Source organism: Mobula birostris, chromosome 6 (assembly GCF_030028105.1).
Source record: "Mobula birostris isolate sMobBir1 chromosome 6, sMobBir1.hap1, whole genome shotgun sequence".
NCBI classification, from domain to species: Eukaryota; Metazoa; Chordata; class Chondrichthyes; order Myliobatiformes; family Myliobatidae; genus Mobula; species Mobula birostris.
The window spans coordinates 125,483,184-125,507,825 of NC_092375.1; the positions used below are offsets into that span (position 1 = coordinate 125,483,184).

General features: G+C 40.4%; 1 protein-coding gene across 5 annotated transcripts in view; it reads left to right on the forward strand.

Annotated features, from left to right (window-relative positions):
- LOC140199345 (sperm-associated antigen 16 protein) overlaps nucleotides 1–24,642 on the forward strand; it is a 656,665-nt gene that overhangs the window by 233,409 nt on the left and 398,614 nt on the right. The window contains exon 11 of one of the 5 annotated variants that reach the window (XM_072261237.1): nucleotides 12,795–12,847. The exons of the other annotated variants lie outside the window; for them this stretch is intronic. Coding sequence (XP_072117338.1) covers nucleotides 12,795–12,834 — 40 coding nt within the window. The 3' untranslated portion in view covers nucleotides 12,835–12,847. Of the gene's footprint in view, nucleotides 1–12,794; nucleotides 12,848–24,642 lie in introns of those variants that run through there. 5 annotated transcript variants of the gene reach the window in all.

Consider the following 24,642-nt stretch of genomic DNA (forward strand, 5'->3'; position numbering starts at 1 on the left):
TTTCAAATCATTGCCAAGTACCTCAATCAAGCTTATGTGAAGAAATCTCTACCCAGTTATCATCAGCATATCACTTGCAGCACCAGAGGTCCCAACACATTTGAACACCGTTAAGCTACAATCAGGATGACTACTATTCTATCCTATACCACATTTCAGGAAATCTGATCATTTGCTGTCCTTTTTACCTGCATACAGGAAAGCTAAAGAGCAAGGCACCAGAAGCAAGGACAGCAATGACGTGGTCATTGAAGGCATTGATGTGGCTAAGGGGTTGCTGTGGTCTGGGCCATGTTCATGGACTTAGAGGATCTGAACAAATACGCTACCATTGTCACAGGCGAGTGTGTTCCTATAAATCATTCAGAGTCTTCCCAACCAGAAGTTCTGGATGAACCAAGAGATCCACAACCATCTGAGGCCCAGATCAATGGAGCTCAGGTCTGGCAAGCAAAGAAATTACAAGAGGTCCAAGTATGACCTCCAATGTGCCAATTCACACCTCCAAAGTGGCAATTATGAACCCCTGGCTGGAGAGAGTCAGAAACTTCCTCAGTATTTTCATTTCAAAGGATCTATCATATGGATAGATCCAGCATATGTGCCATTAGAAAAAAGACATGGCATCACCTCTACTATTTTTTTTGGAAATTTGTGTATTTTCGCTATGGCATCTCAAACTTTAACAAACTTCTTTAGTTACACGATGTACTGATTGGTTGCATTATGGCTTGTTATAAAACACCAATGCCCTTAGATGTAAAAGCCTACATAAAGTAGTAGATACAACCCAGTTTGTTACAGGTAAAGCCCTCCCAACCTTTGAGCACATCTGCAAGGAGCACTGCAGAAAGAAAGCAGTATCCATCATTAAGGAACCCCACCATTCAGGCCATGCTGTCTTCTTGCTGCTTCCAGGAGCCTCAGGTCCCACACCACCTGGTTCAGGAACAGTTTTTACCCCTCAGCCATTAGGCTGTTGAATCAGTGGATGACTTCACTCACCAGAACACTGAACTGATTTAACAACCTATTGACTCACTTTCAACCTTTCTACAACTCATGTTCTCAATAATTATTACTTATTATTATTGTTTTGTTTTTTTTCTTTTTTGTATGTGCACAATTTGTTGTCTTTTGCACATTGGTTATTTGTCCATCCTTATTGTGTGCAGTTTTTTTCATTGATTCTATTGCATTTCTTTTTATTTATTGTGAATGACCACAAGAAGATGAATCTCAGGTTAGTAATTAGTGACATACATGTACTTTGATTGATTTAGTTTAAATGTGTGGCCCACAGTGAAGTATTGTTAATCAGCTGCCTGTTTTATGCCCTTAAAAATCAATTTCTACAGTCTAGTAAATAGTGTAATTGAGTCATACAATACAAAAACAAACGCTTTGGCTGAGCTGGTCCATGCTGACCAGGATGACCATTCAAGCTGGTCCCAATTTCCAGTGTTTGGCCCATATCCTTCTAAACCTTTCCCACTGCAATGTGACTACACCAGTTAAGGCCATCTCCCACATGCATGTTTTTATTTAATTGAAATGTAGTTGTGCACAGACATAATAATTTGCAATGAGGATGGGATCTCAATGTCGGAAAATTTCATGAACTGCACTTTATGTTAGGGCACGATTATGGGATGAAACAGCGAGTTAAACAGTACGAAAGCTGTCACAGACATTAACAGAGGAATGCATGAGTAACTGCCTGCATAGTACACAGTGAAAGATGCGGTGAATTTAAAGTGAAAATAGTGTGGCAATGGCATCAGTCAGGAAAGTTGATTAATTTGATAGTGCTAATGAAGGCTGGGAGTTGCATATCGAGAGGTTTGTACTGTACTGTAATGCAAATAATGCGGAGGACCAAAAGAAATCCTCTACACTTCTTAGCCTAATGGGCCCCAAGAACATACAGTCTCTCACACAGCCAAGTAACCTCTGAAAAGCCAGTGAGCAAGACGTTCAACAAAATTGTTACAACCTTACAAGATCACTTGAGCCATAAACCACTGGTAATAGCTGAGAGGTTTAGATTTTATGAAAAGAAACAGTCAAAAAATGAAAGCCATTCTGAATATATTGCAGAATTGTGCAAACTTTCCCAGTATTTTGATTTTGGAGATGGATTTTCTGATGCATTAAGGGACAAGTTTGTATGTGGCATGCATAGTCAAGTCACTCAAAACATGCTACTGGATGAAAGAGACCCAACTTTAGAATGGCATTGACTATTGTAATATTGTTAGAGACTACAGAAAAGGATGCAGAACTACAGAAAAGGAGGTTAGAATGTGAAATGCACAAAGTGACCCAGAATGGTGCAAAAACCTCAAAATGTTATTGATGTGGCAAATCCTCCCATGATGCAAATGACTGTTGGTTCAAAGAAAAAGTCTGCAGAAAGTGTTACATACGAGGTCACACAGAGAGAATATGCAAAGCAAACAAAAAGCGCAACCGAATGGAAACTCTCAAACACAAAACTAACAAATGCATATATTTACCGAATGCAAAACAGAATCAGACAATAGAGTCTGACAACAGTGAACTATCATTTCTAGAACTGCATAGTATAACTGAAGCATATCACAAAATCATCTGGATCACAATAGATGGTTCTGGTGCGAAACTGAAAATAAAGCTGGACACAGGGTCAGCTTTGTTCATAATACCATAAGAGAAGACCTCAATGATGCTAAAGACCTACACAGGCAAAAAAGCGTCTCCCAAAAGCAAACTGATGTGAATATAATGTATAGAGGCCAAACACAGCAGTTGGAGCTTTATATATTGAAAAGTGGAGGGCCAGCACTTTTCAGATGTGAATGGTTGGGAAAAATCCAACTAGACTGGTACTCAGTCAAAGCTCTTAGAATAGTATCAGCAGGCAATGGGAGCTCAAATGGTAGCCAGAGACTGGCACACTTGCTTAATGCTAATGAGGAGGTGTTTGATAAATAGATCGAAGACTTGGCCAAAAGCTGTTTGGGATGCCAAAAAGTTCAAAATGCACCCCTACCGGCACCATTACACCTGTCTTCACCGTGGCAAAGAGTACATATTGACCTTGTTGGGCCATTCATGGACTCCATGTTTCTGATTGTGTGGCTGCTCATTCAAAGTGGCCGGAGTTTATACCAATGAAATTAACCATGTCAGCAAAGACTGTCTCTGCTCTGACGACTATCTTCGCTAGAAATGGCTTACCTGAACAAATTGTGAGTGACAACAGACCACAGTACATGTCAGAAAAATTCCAACTATTCATGAAGAAAAATGGTATCAGATATTTCAAGTCAGCTCCACCAGCAATGAATGGGTTAGCTGAAAGGTTAAGAAGTCCATTAAACCAATGGACAAGGAGGACATTTCTGTACAGCACAAGGTGGACAACTTCCTTTTTGTGTATCAGAACTCATTTCATGCAACAACAAATCTGCAATGCTGCTCACGAGCAGTAATCTGAGATCTTGCATAGACCTCCTGAATCCAGACCTCTGGAGGGAAGTGCAGAATAAACAGTTTAGCCAGTTGCCAAATGAAGCAGCAAGGAGCTTCGAGATTGGACAGGAAATCCTAGCATGTGATTACTGAGAAGACAAGAGGGCACGTGGTAGGATAGCTACAAGAACTGGACCACTGATGTACACAGTGGATGTTTGAGATCAGACATGGAGATGTCATGTAGACCAGATACCAAAGAACCACTCCTGAGTCAATTGCATCCAACAAGGTGGACACATTACAATCACCAACCAGCCTTGCCTCTCCGTGATGATCATGTCACTGACAGCAACATGATACTGGAAACCAAGAACGTTATCTTAGACATGACACCTACCAAACCTGATGCCACTCCACAGGTCCAGAGGTGCCGTCCTGAAAGAAACAGAGCACCACCCAAAAGACTAAACCTAGGGCGGGAGGAGAAGATTGCGGCACGATGCAGCTCGCAGCCACCACTCCGGTGGTGATGACTATTATTTGTCAAGTAGGGTGCCATGCACGATCCTGATTTGATAGAGATGGATGTGACAGCATGGAGGAACATCTGGTGAAACTTCTGAAATGCCTGCTTTGCTACTGCTGCTACTGTGTGGTCCAGAATCTCTGGAGGAGACGGCCCCGAGTCCTCGGCTTTACTTATTGCTCGGCGGCCGGGGCAGGGTCGAAGCACTCGGCAGAGGATGGTGCTCAGAGAGGCTGTGTTGGAGGCTCAAAGTTTTTGGACGGACTCAGAGTCCGCTGCGGTTGGGTGCTTCCAATGGTGCTGCATAGGCAAGTTGGTGGCGCTTGGAGGTTCATGGCAGGGAGAGTTTCCCCCTTCTGCCACCTGCGTGAGTTGATGAGTCTATCGGGACTTTGAGATTTTTTTACCGTGTCCATGGTCTACTCTTTATCAAATTATGGTATTGCTTTGCACTGTTGTAACTATATGTTATAATTATGTGGTTTTGTCAGTTTTAGTCTTGGTTTGTCTTGTGTTTTCTTGTGATATCATTCTGGAGGAACGTTGTATCATTTTTTAATGCATGCATTTCTAAATGACAATAAACAAGAACTGAGTGTCCTTATAATCTAAAAAAATACCTTTGGAACTGTGAAGTTGTTATGGACTGTTATTGTGAAAGCATGCTTATTTAGATTATGGGTTAATGAAGGAGAGATTGAACGTTTTGTACATATACAGTTTTATGTTACACACATCTAAGGGGGGAGGAAGTGTAATGTATGGAACATTTACAGCAATGTATTGATCTGTTTTATGCGCAGGTGCTGTTGTCTATGTATGCATATTGCTTCTTGCTGCAACAATTAAAGCCATCTCCCACGTGCCTGTTTTTATTTAACTGATATGTAATTGTGCACAGACACAACAGTCTAGTTCTTGATCCCTTAACCCTGCAACAAAAAAAAGACTCTGCCATCACCCTAACTGATTCTTTCATATACACCTCTCACACACTCTATAAGAGCACCCCTCAATCTCCTATGTTTCAGTTTAAAAACATCTATCATGTTTGGAGGATGACCAAACCTGAACATGATACTCTAGGTGGTGCCTCACCAATGTCTTGTACAAATGCAGCATAACATCCCAATTTCTACATTAGCTGACTTGCCTGATGAAGGCCACCCTCACCACCCTGTCCCAACTTTCGTGGAATTATCATCCCTGACCAAGGTTTTCCCATTCAAGATCACTGTTCAGGGCACTACTATTTAGAAAAAAAATTGTGCACTACTATTTAGAAAAAAAATTGTGCAGAGAGTGGTGATTTTACATGTGCAGCTGCCAAGGGAATCATCAACTATTCCTGTTTAGAACTACTACACCTGAAACCTTCAGTCACAGACACTGCAGTAAACAATGTTGTTTCAAGTCATTAAAAAAAACTAGCAATATTCAGAATCTGCAGACCTGGGACTTCAGACCATCCAGGAAGGGAGTGCAACTGCAGAAGGCTCAGAGAGTGTCTCCATTGTCTCAAGAAAAGTGGCTGTTGTGGAGGACTGCAGGTAAAACAGAAACACTGCCCTTAACACCACCTCACCAACTCCATACCATCCTCTTGGCAAATGTAGAGAATCTAAAAATTGAAATTGAAAACCTCAGAGCAAGACTCCAGTACCCGAATGACATCAGGGACTGTTGTTTACCTTGCTTCATACAAATATATCTCACCCAGAGCACTCTGGACCCAGCATCCCACCAAAGGGCTTCATCTTGCACCACATCAATTGAACAGTTGCATCAAGTAAAGGCAGTGGTGGCATGTGCATCATGATTAACTCACTGTGGTATACAGACATGGCGATTTTGTTTCAGCCCTACTTTCTGACTTCCTGAACATCTAGCAGTGAATTGTTGTCCATTCTATCTGTGAAGTGAGTTCCCTGCCATCATCCTGGTGGCAATGTACATTCCACATCTGGAAAATGTCAGGAACTGAGTATCATGATCAACGGTTACAAGACAGTGCATCCTGATGTCTCTCTGATCATCACTGGGGATTTCTACCAGACCAACTTGAAGAAGTCTCTGACCAACCACCATATAACACATCATCTGTGAAATCAGAAGAGCCAGGTTGCTTGATTACTATTACACCCTCATCAAGAATGCTTGCAGTGCCATTCCATACCTGGATTAGACAAGTTTGATCATGTAGGTGTACTTCTGCTCCTCATGTATAAACAGAGATGAAGGACTACAGCACAGTGGTGAGGTCAATGAAGGATGGCCCAGGGAGACAGGGAATCATTTGCAGACTGCTTTGAATCATTGAACTGACTGGACCATGTTTAAGGTTTAATCTTTGGATCTGAATAACATCGCAGTTCCCTTCCTCACCACCGATTCAACCTGCAAATTAACCTTTAGGGAATCCTGGGAATCCTGCACAAGGGCCCCCAAATCCCTTTGCACGTCAGATTTTTGAATTTACTCTCCGCCCTTTTGTTTCTTCTACCGAAGTGTATGACCATGCACTTCCTGACACAGTAGTCCATCTGCTACTTCTTTACCCATTCTCCTAATCTAATTCCTTCTGTAGCCTCTCTACTTCCTCTAAACTACCTAACCCACCACCTATCTTTGTATCGTCTCCAAACCTGGCCACAAAGCCTTCAATTCCATCATTCAGGTCATTGACATATAATGTGCAAAGAATCAGTCCCAACACAGACCACTGTGAAACTCTACTAGTCAGTGGCAGCCAACCAGAAAAGGCTCCCTTTATTCCAACTCTTTGCCTTCAGCCAATCATCCAATTCAGACTAGCATTTTTCCTGTAATACAATGGGCTCTTAACTATGTCAAAGGCATTCTGAAAATCCAAGTACAGAACATCCACCAATTGTCCTTTGTTTATCCTGCATGTTATTACTTCAAAGAATTCCAGCAGATTTGTCAGGCAAGGTTTTCCCTAAGGAAACCATGCTGACTATGGCCTATTTTATTATGCATCTCCCAAGTACCCTGAAACCACATCCTTAGCAATCAGCTCCAACATCTTCCCAACCACAGAGGTCAGAAAACTAGCCTATAATTTCCTTTCTTCTGCTTCTTTCTCATCCTGAAGAGTGGAGTGACATTTGTAATTTTCCATTCCTCCAGAACCATGTCAGAATCAATTAATTCTTGAAAGATCACCACTAATTCCTTCATAATGACTTCAGCTACCCCTTTTAGAACCCTGGGGTGAACACCATCTGGTCCAGGTGACTTATCTACCTTCTCACCTTTCCGTTTCCTGAGAATCTGCTCTCTAGTATTGGCAAATTCACACACTTCTGCCCCCTGACATACACTAACTTCTGGCACACTGCTGGTGTCTTCCATGGTGAAGACAGATGCAAAATACTTATTCAGTTCATCTGCCATTTCCCTGTTCCTCCATTACAACCCTCCAGAATTATTTTCCAGTGGTCCGATATCCACTCATGTCTCTCTTTTACACTTAATGTATCTGAAGAAACTTCAGGCATCCTCTTTAAAATTTCTGGCTTGCATACTATCATATTCCATCTTTTCCTTCATGAGTTTTTTAGTTGCCTTCTGTTGGTTTGTAAAAGCTTCCCAATCCTCCAACTTCTCACCTATTTTTACTCTATTATATGCCCTCTGGCATTTATATTGGCTTTGACCTCTCGTCAGCCACAGTTGTGCTATCCTGCCTTTAGAATACATAGTTCCTGTGTCTTCTGAATTGCTCCCAGAAATTACGGACATTGCTGCTCTGTTGTTATCCCTGGCAGTGTTCTTTTCCAATCAATTTTGGTCTGCTTCTCTCTCATGTCTCTGGAATTCTGTTTACTCCATTGTAGTACTGATACATCTAACTTTAGCTTCTTCTTCTCAAATTGCAGGATGAATTCTATTATATTATGATTCCGCAAGGGTTCCTTTACCTTAAGCTCTCCTATCGCTTCTGGGTCATTCCTCAACACCCAATACAGAATAGCTATTGAGCTCCACAACGAGCTGCTCTAAAAAGCCATCTCGTAGGCATTCTAGAAACTCCCTCTCTTGGGATACAGCATGAATTTGATTTTCCCAATCTACCTGCATATTGAAATCTCCCATAACTATTGTAATCTTGCCCTTTTGGCATGCATTTTTGTAGGCCACATCTTTACTACTGTTTGGGGGGTCTGTATATAACTCCCATCATGGTTCCTTAGCTCTACTCACAATGATTCAGCACCTTCTGACTCTATTTCACCCCTTTCTAATGATTCAATTTCATTTTTTACCAACAGAGCCACGCCACCCCCTCTGCCACCTGCCTTTCCTTTCGATACAATGTATATCCTTAGACATTAAGCACCCAGCTACTGTGCCTATAAAACGTTTTCACCCCCTCCCTTGGAAGTTTTCCTGTTTTATTGTTTTACAACATTGAATCGCAGTTGATTTAATTTGGCTTTTTTGACACTGATCAATAGAAAAGACTCTTTAACTAAAGAGAAAACAAATTTCCACAAATTGGTCTAAATTTATTACAATTATTAAACACAATAATTGATTGCATAATTACTCACCCTCTAAGATAGTATTTAGTAGCTGCATCTTTGGCAGCAATTACAACCTTGAGTCTGTGTGGATTGGTCTGTAGCAGCTTTGCACATCACAATCCCCAAGCAATCTGACAGAGCTTCAGCAGTTTTTTTTTCCCCCCCCCATTCTTCTTTATCTAGCTGCTGAAGCTCTGTCAGATTGCTTGGGGATTGTGAGTGAACAGCCCTTTATAAGTCCAGCCACAAACTCCTAATTAGATTCAGGTCTGGACTCTGACTTGACTACTCCAGGACATTAACTTTGATGTTTTTAAGCCACTCCTGTGTAGCTTTGGCTTTATGCTTAGGATCATTCTTTTTCTGGAAAACAAATAGTATTCCAAGTTGCAGTTCCCTTGCACACTGCATTAGGTTTTCCTTGAGGATTTCCCTGTATTTTGCTGCATTCATTTTACCCTCTACCTTCACAATCCTTCCAGAGTCTGCTGCAGTGAAGCATCTCCACAGAATGATGCAGCCACCACCATACTTCACAGTAGGGATAGTGTGTTTTTGATTATGTGTGGTGTTCGGCTTATACCAAATGTAGCACTTAGTCTGATGACTAAAAAGCTCAATTTTGGTTTCATCAGACCATAGCACCACCTTTCAGCTGACTATAGAGCGCCCCACATTCCTTCTGGCAAACTCTAGCCGAGACTTTATGTGAGTTTTGGTTTCCCCCCCAACAGTGGCTTTCTCTTTGCCACTCTCCCATAAAGCTGCAACTGATGAAGCATTCTCTCATCTCAGCCACTGAAGCTTGTAACTCCTCCTGAGTAGTCATTGATCGCTTAGTGGCTTCCCTCACTAGTCCCCTCCTTACACAATCACTCAGTTTTTTAGAATGGCATGTTCTAGTCAGATTTATTCTTTCCATTTCTTGATGATCGACTTAACTGTACTCCAAGGGATCTTCAATGACTTGGAAATTTTCTTGTATTGATCTCCTGACTTGTGTTTTTCAATAACTTTTTTTTGTGGAGTTGCTTGGAGTGTTCTTTTGGCTTCATGGTGCAATTTTTTTTATCGGAATACTGACTTGCCAGGTGTGTTTTTACTACAATCAATTGAAGCACTTTGACTGCACACAGGTGATCTCCATTTAACTAATTATGTGACTTCTAAATCTAATTGACTGCACCAGTGATGTTTTGGTGTGTCATATTAAAAGGGGTGAATACTTATGCAATCAATTATTTTATGTTTTATAGTTGTAATTAATTTAGATCACTAAACAATAAAACATGAAAACTTCCAAGGCATGGGGTGGGGGATGGTGAACACTTTTTATATGCACTATATAATCTTCTTTCACTCACGATTCAGTGATGCCTACAATGTCATATATGCTTTGATGCATGTAATGTATGCTTTGAAAGGGAGAAAAACACTACAGCTATGCAAATTCCCGGAACATCCAATGGCTCTTTGATCTCTGTCTCGGAAGCCAATGTGAAAACATCATGCAAGAGGGCAAACACTGGCCAGATAATGAAAACCTGTGCTGACCAGCTGGCTGGAATGTTCAAGGACATCATCAACTTCTCAATGCTGTGGTCATTTTCGTGCTGCCACAAAATCTATTACCCAGTAGCACACACATCTACTGGGATGGTGTGCTTTGAAAAGTTAATCATGGCTAGAATTAACTCATGCCTAAGCAAAGATCTGGACCTGCTGCAGTTCGCCTATGGCCTCAACAGATCTACAACAGATGCAATCTTACTGGCTCTCTACCCTGCTCTAGAGGACCTATAGACGCCAGCAATATATATTTTAGGATACTGTTTATATATTACAACTTTACATTCAACACCTTCATGCCCTCAGTACTAATAACCAGTTCTCCGAACAAGAGTCTTTCATGATCGTGACATCCGAACAGACACCAAAATGTTAGTGTACAAAGCAGTGGTAATCCCAACACTCCTGTATGCATCAGAAACCTGGACAGATCACAGATATCTTTTAAGGTTGTGTAGATGAGATTAGGGAGAGTAGGAATGATTAGGGAAAGAACTGAAAGCATCTAAAAGCAAGAATGGAATTATCATCTTTAGACAGGAGAATTTTGGCTTTCAAGTTTACAGAGGAAGCAAAATATGGGATTGGCAAGTGGGCCATTGGAATAATCAAAGCTAGAGATACAAACAAATTTTTCCCATTGAAGTCTCTTTTTCATTTCTAAGCTTGTATATTAAATGTAGAATGTGAAGACACCATATGTAAATTCATTTTTATCCTCTTCCAAATAAATCCATATGTATTTTCCAATGATTAATCTAGGAGAATGATAGCAATAAGGTCCCTTTAAATTTAGATATTGACAATATTGCTAATAAAAATAACCAAATAATAGACTTGTTGAATAATTACTTTCTGGCCATATTTATATAGAGGTGTAAAAAGATCAAAGAAATCCTGATAAAACTAATATTAAATTAGGGACAGACATCAAAAATAGCCAAAGTAAGTTAACAATGATGAATGGCCCAAATAAAAATAATTCTCCATTGATCTATTCCATGTGAACTATTTTATTGAAATCAGTTTCTTGCTGTAGTTCTTTCCTTTATGAAATAGTTTTCTTTCATTACTTTACCCTTCCATTAAAAATCCATGGGCTTTTAAAATATCGCTTAACATTGTACATTACTTTTCTCCCCAAGTGATTAAAAGGCAGAAATACTATGCAGTTCACCTAGAAAACATGTTCCCTGTTTTTACATCATAGTGATCAAGACACATCTATAGTTTACAAATTCATATTAAAAAGTAACATCTGTTCAGTGGGTGAATCAATGGAAACCTCTATTTATCCTCAGATTACAGCAATTGGAATGGCTGAATATGAAATGTTTCCAGAGTGCTTTGTGTCTTGTTTGTACATCACAAAATGACAACTGATGCATCAATTGTATCTAAGTCACGAAAGCCACAATTGTATTAACAGAGTCTAATATTTTGTTCACTGTGGCATTAATATCTTTGCATTGCTCCTGGACCTTCAGGGACGTGGGTGGGTGTGATGATCAAATAATAAATAGATCATCCCACTTTTTTGTATTTTGTTCAATTCCTCCAGTATCTGGTTTCCTGTTATCTGCAGACATTACTGATCATACACCTAACATTTTTGTTTCGGCCACCAATAAAGACTTGAAAATCAGGAGGTGTAGATCCAGTTACCGGGATCACTGAATCTAATCTGATACCACACTAATACACATCTCTTAATAGCAATCATTTGGCCAAGGGAATGGACCCAGTTCCTAACCCATAATTTCATACTCAGTATGAGGCATTTTAAACAAATATTATCAATTTTTAAAAATATTCCTTTTTATATTTCTTTTGGAATTTTTTTAAACAATTGCAGAATTTTACTTAGAATGATACTTAAAAAGCAGTATACTGTCAGTGGGGGAGCAATTTGGGATCAGTGTGCATAATTATATTAGTTTCAGGATAACTATGGAGAAAGATAGGCCTGGTCCAAGAGTTAAACAACAAAATAGGGGGAAAGCTTAATGGTGTCAGATGGGAAGTCTTTAAAATTGATCAAGAGAGGCTGTTGCTGGTAAAGGGATGTCTGGCAATTGGGAGGCTTTTAAAACTGAAGTCAGCTCCAGCATATTCCTGTTAGAGTGAAAAACAAGAGTGCTTGAATTAGGGAACATGACTGATGACATTTTAGGGACAGATTCTTTCCCTCTACCATCAGAGATTTGAACAGTTCATGAACATTGCCTCACTATTCCACTTTTGCAATGTTTTGTTTAACTGAAACTTTTTTGCCTGCATTGTACTGCTGTGAAAAACAACAAAATTTGTTGACTAATGTCAGTGACAAAAAGATCATAAGGCAAAGGAGCAGAATTAGGTGATTTGGCCCATCAAGCCTGCTCCGCCATTTGATCATGGCTGATTTATTTTCCCTCTCAAACCCGTTCTCCTGCTTTCTCCCCATAACCTTTGTCCTTATTAATTAAGAACCTATCAATGTCCACTTTAAATATACCCAGTGACCAGGCCTCCACAGCTGTCTGTGACAATTATTACTAGAGATTCATCACTCTCTGCCTAAAGAAATTCCTCATCATCTCAGTTCACATGCTTCTATTGAAAAGGCTGTGGCTTTGATTCTCCTACTATTGAAAATATTCTGTCGACATCCACTTTATCTCGGGCTTTCAATGTTTCTTATATTTCAGTGAGATGCCCCTCTTCATTGTTCTAAATTCCAGCAAGTAATTTACTCTGCCATAGTTGGATGCATCAGCAGGGGAGATGAGGCTGAGTACAGGACTACGGTAGGAAACTTTGTCACATGGTGTGAGCAGAATTATCTGCAGCTTAAGGTGAAAAAGACTAACGAGCTGGTGGTAGACCTGAGGAGAGCTAAGGTACCGGTGACCCCTGTTTCCATCCAGGGGGTCAGTGTGGACATGGTGGAGGATTACAAATACCTGGGGATACGAATTGACAATAAACTGGACTGGTCAAAGAACACTGAGGCTGTCTACAAGAAGGGTCAGAGCCGTCTCTATTTCCTGAGGAGACTGAGGTCCTTTAACATCTGCCGGACGATGCTGAGGATGTTCTATGAGTCTGTGGTGGCCAGTGCGATTATGTTTGCCGTTGTGTGCTGGGGCAGCAGGCTGAGGGTAGCAGACACCAACAGAATCAACAAACTCATTCGTAAGGCCGATGATGTTGTGGGGATGGAACTGGACTCTCTCACGGTGGTGTCTGAAAAGAGGATGCTGTCCTAGTTGCATGCCATCTTGGACAATGTCTCCCATCCACTACATAATGTACTGGTTGGGCACAGGAGTACATTCAGCCAGAGACTCATTTCACCAAGGTGCAACATAGAGCGTCGCAGGAAGTCATTCCTGCCCGTGGCCATCAAACTTTACAACTCCTCCCTTGGAGGGTCAGACACCCTGAGCCAATAGGCTGCTCCTGGACTTATTTCATAATTTACTGGCATAATTTACATATTACTGTTTAATTATTTGTGGTGCAACTGTAACAAAAAACAATATCCCCCGTGATCAATAAAGTATGACTATGACTATGACTAAGTACAGGCCCAGAGCCAGAAGACACTCCTTATATATTAACCTTTTTTTTCCTGGGATCATTCTCAAAACCTTCTCTGGACCCTCTCCAATGCCAGCAGGGCCCAAAACTGCTCACAATACTGTAAGTGCAGTCTGACCTCATCTTATAAAGCCTTAGCATTACATCCTTGCTTTTATATTTCCAGTTCTTTAGAAATGAATGCAAACATTGCATTTACCTTCTTACTTCCAACTCAACCTCGAAGTTAACCTCTAGAACTTCCAAGTTGCTTTATACTTCCAATTACTGAATTCACTCCCTGTTTATGCTTTTATTCCTTCTAAGTGTTTGACCATACACTTCCCTAAACTATATTCCATCTACCACTTCTTTGCCTGGTGCCTCGCAAACTCTGTGCTTCCTCAACACTACCTGCTCCTTCATCTGTCTTTGTGCCATGCATAAACTTGGTCACTAAACCATCAATTCATCATCTATATTATTAATACATAATATGAAAAGTTGTGGACCTGACATCAACCCCTGTGGAACACCACTTGTCACCGACATCCAACCAGAAAAGACCCCCTTTACCCTCACTCTTTGCCTTCTGCTAATCATCCAATATTCTGTTCATGCTAGTATCTTTTCTGTAATATTGTGGGTTCTTACCTAGTTTAGCAGTCTTCTGTGTAGCATCCTGGATTTCTGAAAATCTAAATGAACAATATCCACTGACTTTTCTTTGCCTTTCCTACTTCTTACTTCCTCAAAGAACTGATAAACCTGATTCTGATGAAGGATGTTGTGGGTCTGATCAGGAATAAGAAAGAGGTATACCTTGTTACGTACACAATAGTCACTGTATTATGTACTTCCCATACATTATAAAGTGGTCACTGTGTGTATGATTAAGGTCTAATGGTGCTGTAGCTCATCCGCTTCAAGGTTCAATGTGTTGTGCATTCAGAGAAGCTCTTCTGTACACCACTGTTGTATCACATTGTCACAATCACGGATTCGGTAGCACAGTAGATAGGGCAATTGCACTTGTGAATTTGCACGTTTCTGCTAATTATTATTTAATTGTGACAGTATTTAACTCCATACGTAGTTGAGTGCTTGTCAAAACTTGGACAGAGCACGGCAATGCTTCGCTGCCTGTTTGCATCGGTCTTGCCTGAGAAATTGGACTGTTGAGTCAACCAACTCTAAAGACTAGGGGTATTCGTTTAATATTTAGATGTTCTTTTCAGCCGCAGTGTAGGCTTCATTTCCCGTTTGAGAGTTTTAGTTAACGGCTCTGTTTGGCCTAGCGTTTATTGTTTTATTTTCCCTTTAACACTATTCGCATTAAAGTTTTGTGAACCATCCACCCGCTCCAGTTGATATGTTGAAGGGTTGAAGGGGTTGGGGGATGGTTTTCGGACCCTTGTCAGGAGGGGTTGCTCGGACTTCTGTCTGGGTGGTCTGCAGAAGTTATGTTTTGTGAATTGGGTTCCGCTTTTCTGTCTTTGTAAGCTAGTCCTATAAATACTCTTAAGTTAGACAAAGGTTCAATATGACCTTGCAATTCTTGTTTTACCTGCACGATGTGGTAAAACTGTCCAAAAAAAAATGAGGAACTACCTCATTGTGCACAATCTCAGTTTGATGGCTTTTGCCTTTTAAGGTAACCAAAGGGTATTTGTCTTAAAATACCACTGTTGCTGGGCATGTGACTATGGGAGTAGCTAAAAGTTGTTTCCTGTTACATGACATAAATGATATAAAAACTCTGTGTCTCTGTACTTTGAGGGAGAGAGACCACTGGTACGGATCCGAGAAGTGCGCTTTCTTTCCAGTAGCGAGCTACTAATAAAGAAGAAGTTGCTTTATCTCTTGTAGTACTGTGTGTTCTTGCATCAGGTAACAGGTGATAATTAGAAGTAAGGTTTTAACACAGTGTCGCTCACTCTGCACTTGGGCCATATCAGAATTGGGTGACACATATAGCTATTTGTTTTAAACACAAAATATTCTGCAGATGCTGGGTCAAAGCAACACTCACAACACGCTGGAGGAAACCTGACGAAGGGTTCCGGCCCGAAATATTGACTGATCATTTCCACGGATGCTGCCCGACCTGCTGAGTTCCTCCAGCGTGTTGTGAGTGTAGCTATTTGACTTACTGTTGCCTTCTTGTCAGTTTGAAACAGTCTGGCCATTTTCCTCTGACCTCTCTCATTGACAAGGTATTTTTGCCCACAGAACTGCCTCTCACTGAATGTATGTTTTTTTTTGTTTTTGCACTATTCCCTGTAAGCTCTATTGAATCTTTTATGTGAAAATCCCAGAACATTAGCAGTTCTGAGATACTCAAACCACCCCATCTAGCACCAACAATCATCCCATGCTCAAGGTCACTTAAATCACATTTCTTCGACATTCTGAGGTTTAATCCAAAAAAAAACAACTGAATCTCTTGACATTGTCTGCACGCCTTGATGCATTGAGTTGCTGCTACATGATTGGCTGATTAGATATTTCCATTAACAAGCAGCTGTACAAGTGTAACTAATAAAGTGGCCATAAAGTATATGTCAAATTCAGGCAGTTGCTCTTGAAGAATAGAAAGAATATTGAAAAATACTTACGAACAAATTAGCAGATCAAAAAGGAACCATGAGATATCTCTGGCAGATCACATAAAGGAGGATCCTTTAAGTATATTAAGAATGAAATGGTAGGTAGGGAATTTTAGGTCACTTTGAGGATCAATACGTCAGTCTATGTGTGGAGTTATGAAAAATGTGCAAGATCTTAAATGAATATTTCTTGCCCATATTTTCCTTGGAGAAGGATATTGAAGCCAGTGAGTTCAGGGGAAGAAACAGTGACATTCTGGAGCATCTCAACATCATACAGAAGGTGCTAGAGATTGAGAAATGCATAAAGCTGGGTAATTCCCAGGGACCTGCTAGACGTATCATGGAAAGCAAGGGTGAGATTTCTGGGGCCTTTGTGTTGTTCTGGGGCCGATTATTGTTAGCGAATGGTGAGACATTGAAGTATACCTAGTGTTCTGACTTTATTTATAGGTAGAGGATATAAGCCAGGACACTGCAAGCCAGTGAGACTTGTAACAGTGGCCAGAAAGGTTTTAGAAGAGATAGGATACTGACATCTCTCTGAGATTCTGAGAGATGGGATTTATTTGCACTTGGAAATGCAAGGAATGATTATAGGCAGTCAACATGGCTTTGTGTGGGGAGAATTCGAGTTTTTTTTTTGAAGAGAACAAATTCATGAGGACAGTGCTGTGGACAACGTCTATATGCACTTTGGCAAGGTCCGTGACAAGTCCTGACTTGGTGGATTGGTGCAGGAGGATAGAACACATGGGGTTCATGGTGAGCTAGCCCACTGGATACAAAATCAGCTTGTTGGTAGGACACAGAGAGTGGTGGTGATGGGCTGCTTTTCATTTTGAAAGCCAATGGTATGCCTTAAGGATTGATGCTGAGTCATCCTTTGATTGTCATGTATTAATGCCTTGAATGAGAATGTAGGTTATATCATTAGTAAGTCTGCAGACGCCTCCAGGATTTGTGGTGTGATGGTTAGCGAAGAAGGTTGTTTAAGGCTACAACAGGATTTTGATCAACAGAGAAATTGGACAAAGGAATGGTAGATGGAGAGTTTAAACTGAATGGTCAGGAAGGTGGGTCCTGTGCAGAAATGAGGAAAATAAGAAGTTGAGGGCAAATACTGTGGCAAGTTTAGTAGGCAGGACAGCAAAGAGAGTGCAAGACTGGTGGCTTGAACTGTATATGGTTCAATGCAAGAAGACTGACAGGGAAGATAGATGAACTCAATGCCATGGATTGGCTCTGAAGACTGGGATATTATGACCATAACAAAAACATTGTTGAAAGAAGAGCAGACTTGCAGCTTAATGATCCAGGGTACAGATGCCACAGATGTGATAGAGGTATGGGTAAGGGGGTCATGGGTGATGGGATGGCCATTTTGATGAAAGAGGAAATAGCAGCAGTGCAAAAAGAGGATATTTTTCTGGATTTGTCCAGTGAGTCTATAAGGTAGAATATAGAGACAAGAAGATGATAATCACTTTGATAGGACTGTATTATTGGGCCTTCATAATAAGTGGTAATTAGAGGAGTAGATGTATATGGAGATTGTAGACAACTATAAGAAAAATAAGGTAGTATTAATGGGCAAATTTAACATCTCTGTTATTGACATTGTCAATATTGCATATTGCAAATGGCTTTAATTAGAAATTGAAAGGGGATCTTGATCAGCTAGGTAAGTGGGCCGAGAATTGACAAACGACATTTAATTCAGATAATTACAAGGTATAGCATTTTGAGAAGTAAAACTAGGGTAGAATTTTCACAGTGAACAGTACAACCCTGGGAGAGTTGTAGAACACAGGGACCTAAGACTACAAATACATGGTTCCTTGAAAGTTGCATCACCAGTAAACAGAGTAGTGAGGATTTAGCATGTTGGCCTTCAATAGTCAGGACACTGGGTATAGGAATTAGGAAGATAAGTTGCAGTTGCATAAGATATTAGTGAGGACACATCAACGGTATTATGCACAGTTTTGGTTACTCTGTTATTGGAAAGAATTAATACAGCTGGAAAGAGTATAGATAAAGATTAGCTTTAGTTATCTATCATATGTACATTGAAACATACAGTGGAATGTGTTCTTTGCATTAACAACCAACATAGTCGAAAGATGTGCTGGGGTAAATCGCCATGCTTCTGGTGCCAACGTAGCATTTCTAGAATTTACCAGCCCTTAACAATCTGTACACCTTTGGAATGTGAGAGGATACTGTTGTGTGCTTAATATCTCAGTAATATTTGATTAATATTGTAAATATATTGTTTGAGCATTCTTGTTCTTTTAAGTAACCTGTTATGGGTTATATGTAAAAGTAAGTGAATGACATATATCATCACACCACCAAGTAATACATGCTCGACTCGCCGAAGTAAAAATGAAACTAAAACGAGTTATTCCCAGTTCTGTGTTTTTATTTTAATTAGTTTCATGTTTTGGAGTTATAAAACATAACAGTGGTGATGAGGAAGTCTTAAATGAATCTGAGATATCTACTTACCTTTCGAAGTACAGCAAGACCTTTGAGTTACAAAAAAAAGTGCAGCGAGACATTTGAGTCAAGAAAAAGCGCGGTGAGTAACAGACGAGTTAAAAAAAAGGCACAAAACAGACAAGTTCACGCATCAGTAAACAGTGAGCACCAGGAGATAATAATCATAAATTAATAAAAGAAATGGCTGACTATATTGAAAAGATAAGACACATTCAATTGAAGAACTGATGACTGGAATATGTATACTGAGCGAATTAAGCTGTATTTTAAAGCAAATGGAACAGCTGATGAGAAGCAAGACTAAGTTTTGCTGAGTGCATTGGGTTTAAAGGCATACAGTTTACTTAGGAGTTTGACTGCTCCAACCAAACCAGCGGAAATTAACGTTGCTGTTACGGTATTGTGAAAGTAATGCAGGAACATTTAGAACAAAATCCATTGTTGGTTACAAAAACACTTTAGGTTTCATAAGCAGAATCAAAAGGAAGGAAGGCCATTTAAGTGTACGTGGCTAAATTGAAGAAATTGTCACATTTAAAAGAGCAGTTGAAATAGCTGTATTTATGAAAATATCAGACAGAATTGAAATTGCATTGCAATCAGGAATGAAAGTGGGCACAAACAAAATTGCAGTGTGTTAACAGAAACCAGCCTGTTTGAACATGTTGTGTTACCGTTGTGGCAGAGGCTCACATACACCACACGCACCAATGCAGCAATCACATACACCAATGCAGATTTAAAGGCGAAACTTGCAGAAAATGCAACAAAGTCAGGCACATACAGTGCCTGAAAAAGTGTTTACTCCCCTTGGATGTTTCCATGTTTTTTTTTACAGTATTGAATCAACAGACAAAGACTCTTCCGTGTCAAAGTGAAAACAGATCTCTACAAAGTGATCTAAATTAATTACAAATATAAAACTCAAAATAACTGATTGTATAAGATATCACTCTCAACAAATCAGTATTTAGTAAATGCAACTTTGGCAGCAATTACAGCCTTGAGTCTGTGTGAATAGATCTCTATCAGCTTTACACATCTGGAAACTTCAATTTTTCCCCATTTTTCTTTACAAAACTGCTCAAGCTCTGTCAGACTGCATGGGGATCATGAGTGAACAGCCTTTTTCAAGTCCAGCCACAAATTCTTAATTAGAATGAGGACCGGAGTCTGATTTGGCCACTCTAGGACATTAACTTTGCTGTTTTTAAGCCACTCCTGTGTAGCTTTGGCTTTGTGCTTGGGGTCATTGTCTTGCTGGAAAACAAATTTACTTCCAAGTTGCAGTTCTGTTGCAGACTGGATCAGGTTTTCCTCAAGGATTTCCCTGTATTTTGCTGCATTCATTTTACCTTCTACCTTCACAAGTCTTCCAGGGCCTGCTGCAGTGAAGCATGCCCACACCATCCCCATACGGTAGGGATAGTGTTTTTTTTGATGATGGGTGGTGTTTGGCGTATGCCAAACATAGTGCTTAGTCTGATGACCAGAAAGCTCAGTTTTAGTTTCATCAGACCTTAGAACCTTCTTCCAGCTGGCTTCAGAGTCTCCCACATGCCTTCTGGCAAACTCAAGCTGAGATTTTATGTAAATTTTTTCAACTCTTCCATAAAGCTGCAAGGGGTGAAGCACCCAGGCAACAGTTGCTGTATGCACAGTCTCTCCCAACTTAGCTTCTGAAGCTTGTAGCTCCATCCATAAGGCATGAGAGTAGAATGAGGTGATTTGGCCCAACAAATCTGCTCCGCCATTCAATCTTGGCTGATCCTCTTTTCCCCCTCCTCAGACCCACTCCCTGGCCTTCTCCCTGTAACCTTTGATGCCGTGGCCAATCTAGGACCTATCAATCTCCACCTTAAATACATTGAACGATCTGGCCTCCAGAGTTGCTTGTGGTAACAAATTCCACAAAATCACCACCCTTGCTGAAGAAATTACTCTGTATCTCTGTTTTAAATGGGTATCCCTCTATCCTGATGCCGTGCCCTCTTGTCTGAGACTCCCCGACATGGGAAACATCCTTTCCACATCTACTCAGTCTAGGCCTTAAAATATTCAAAAGGTTTCAATGAGATACCCCTTATCCTAAATTCCAGTGAGTACAAACCCAGAGTTGACAAACATTCCTCATATGTTAATCCTATACATTCCCGGAATTATCCTTGTGAACCTCCTCTGAACCCTCTCCAATGCCAGCACATCTTTTTTTAGATGAGGAGGGAAAAACTGTTCACAGTGCTGAAGGTGAGGCCTCACGAGTGCCTCATGAAGCATCAGCACCACAGCCCTGCTCTTGTATTCTAGATCTCTTGAAATGAATGTTGGTGGTGAGGAAGTATTTGCCTTCCTCATCACCAACTCTACCTGCAAGTTAACCTTTAGGATGTTCTGCACAAGGACTCCCAAGTCCCTTTGCATCTCAGATTTTTGGATTTTCTCTCCATTTAGAAAATAGACTGCACATTTATTTCTACTACCAAAGTGCATGACCATGCATTTTCCAACATTGTATTTCATTTGCCTCTTTCTTGCCCAGTCTCCTGAACTGTCTAAGTTCTTCTGCAGCCTTCTTGTTTCCTCAATACTACTTGCTCCTCCACCAATCTTTGTATCATCTGCAAACTTGACCTATCTGTAAACCAAGTGATATTCAGTGACTTGGAAATTTCCTTGAATCCATCTCCTGACTTGTGCTTTTCAATAACCTTTTCACAGAGTTATTTGGAGTGATTTATTGTCTTCATGATGTAGCTTTTGCTAGGATACTGACTCACCAGCAGTTGGACTTTCCAGATACCTGTGTATTTTTACTCCAATCAATTAAAACACCTTGACTGCATACAGATTTCAAAACCAGATCTCAATTTAACTAATTGTGTGACTTCTAAAACCCATTGACTGCACCAGTGATGATTTTGTGTGTCATATTAAAGGGGGGGGGGGTGAATACTTATGCAATCAAGTACTTTGTGTTTTATATTTGTAATTAATTTAGATTACTTTGACAGAAAAGAGTCTTTTTCTGTTGGTCAATCAGTGTCAAGAAAGCCAAATTAAATCACTGTGATTCAATGTTGTAAAACAATAAAACATAAAAACTTCTGGGGGGGATACTTTTAATAGGCACTGTAAAAGAGGATGTTGAGCAGCAGAAAAACATAAATGGACTGCACTGGGAAGAGAAAAGAGGAAAAGCTAAAAAGTCAAGTTGCAGTTTCAAAGAGAGCACAAATCTGTATCCTGTTGATGAAAAATCTGACAGTGATGAGGGTCACACAGGACTGAGCAGCTTTGTGATATTCAATGTGAAAAATAACAAGAGACAACAATATGGCTTACACCAGAAGTGAACGGCAAATTAATTAAAATGGATTTGGACACTGGCTTGGCTGTTTCAGTCATTCCACACAATATGCTTGATTGTCATGTCAAAGATACCGAACTGAAACCTGCAGATATCCAACTAACAATTCATAACAGAGAAAAGATAACTCCTGTGTGAATGACATTTGTAACAGTGAAATACATCAACCAACAAGCCACATTAAACTTGTTTGTGGTAAAAACAGCAGGGTAGCATTATGCAGCCATGATTGGCTGAGACAACTACAACTTGATTGCAGATCCATCCACCATTTACATGCCACATACTCTGCAATAGAGTCAACTGAAAGTGAATTAAAAAAATTTCTGGATGATGCCACACAATGTTCAGGGATGACAAAGGAAAACTCAAACATATCAAGAGTGAAATAGTGTTAAATAAAATTTTACAACCAAGTTTTACAAAGCCCATCTGGTTCCTTATACTATCCGTGATGAAGTAGCTGGATTGTAGGCTGATGGAATTCTTTCCAAGATTGAGTGGAACCCATGGGTAATGCCAATGGTCACAGTGGCCAAGAAAGTTGGGTCTGTCAGGATCTGTGGTGAGTTTAAGATCACTACCAACCTAGTACTGATACAGGATATCTTTGCACTCCTTTCTGGAGGGAATCACTTCAACAAAGTGGACTTAGTTCAGGCTTACTGCCTACAGCTGGAGATAGAAGAAGAGTCCAACGTGTTTCTCACTATGAACACTCACAAAGGGCCTTATGGCTGTAATAGGCTTATTTTTGGAATAGCATCTGTACCTGCAGTCTGACTGAAAGCTATGGACCAATTGCTGCAAAGTTGCCCAGCACTCAGTGTCAACTAGATGACATTTTAAGTACTGGCAGAGATGACAAGGAAAGTCTCCAAAATTTCTAGATAGTGTTAAAAACATTAGAAGATTATGGGCTCAGAGCATGACACAACAAATGTGAATACTTAAAACCGGATATCACTTATTGTAATCACATCATTGATGTACAAGGATTACACAAGTGTGCTGAGAAAATTCAAGCAGTGTTGTGTGCCCCAAGGCCATGGGACTTATCACAGTTGAGGTCCATTTTAGGATTTGTCAATTACCATAACAGGTTCCTGCCAAATCTGGCAACTGTGCTCCACTCCTTGGACTACTTAGTGCTGAAATGGTAATGGACAAAACAGTTGTGGAATGCCTTTCAAAAAGGTAAAGGAAATAGTGACATCAGGCAATGAACTCACACATTATGGTCCACATCGTCCAGTGAAGCTTGTCTGTGGTATAGGTGCAGCCACGTCACGTTATCAGTGTTGGAAGTAAATGCTCCATAGCCTTTACATCACATTTCCCTACCGCTACAGAGAAAAAATTATCTGGTGCCCTGGGATAGATCAGCAGAATGAGTAGCTTGCCAACACATCCTACAGATGCCACAGGTAGCAGCCACTCCATCCCTGGGAATGGTCTACATTGCCCAAACAGAGAATTCCTAGAGATTTTGCTGGACCATTCATGGGCATAAATTTCTTTGGTAGTGGTGGATGCAGCTACAAAGTGATCAGAAATGTTCCCATTAGCCTCCACTACAACCTTGCACACTGTTGTTGTGCTGAGAAGCATCTTCTCAAACTACTGTTCCAGAACATTTAGTCAGTGACAATGAACCACAGTTTGTTGTGGAACACTTTCAGTCATTCCTGAAAATGAATGGAATAAGACATATTATATCTACACCATCCAAAGTCTAACGAATGTACTGCAAGCAATGTAAGCAAAACAACCTACACTAACACTGAATCAGAAGCTCACCAGTTTCCTCCTTGTTTACCACAATGCAGCACACTCCACAACCAACTACTCACTAGCTTTGCTGTTCCTTTGTCATCCCTTGCTTTCACACTTAGTTCTCCTCATATAAGGAGGTTCAGTGTTTCACTCCTGGACAAGCAGTCCTACCAAGGTACTATAGAGGTGATCAAAAGTGGGTACTATGAAAGATTAAGGAGAGAGTTAGACCACTGTCCTAGACAATGGATATTGCATCTGATATCATCTTGAGGTAATACATCAATCATTTGAGGAGAACAGAATCAATTGTTAGAGAAGGAAGGTGACCAGAGCTGTCAGAACCACTTCCTGCAGTCCCAGAGTCAACTCCTACAATCATCACCAAGGAGGCTCCAGAACCTGTGATTGTTTCATAGACACAAGTCTCACCTGCCAAGCAAAGTGATCCCTCAGGTCAGGAAACACATTATCCCACAAGAGTAAGAAAGCCTCTACAGCGATTGAATATTAAGGCCATTCTGACATGTCAGTCCATGGCCTCCTTTTTTGCATGATGAGGCCACTCTCAGGGTAGAGGAGCAACATTTCATATTCCATCTGTGTAAGCTCCAACCTGATGACATGAACATCGATTCTCCTTCTGGTAATTTTTTTCCCTTCCCCTTCCCTCTTCTATTCCCAACTCTAGCCTCTTACCTCTTCTCTTCATCT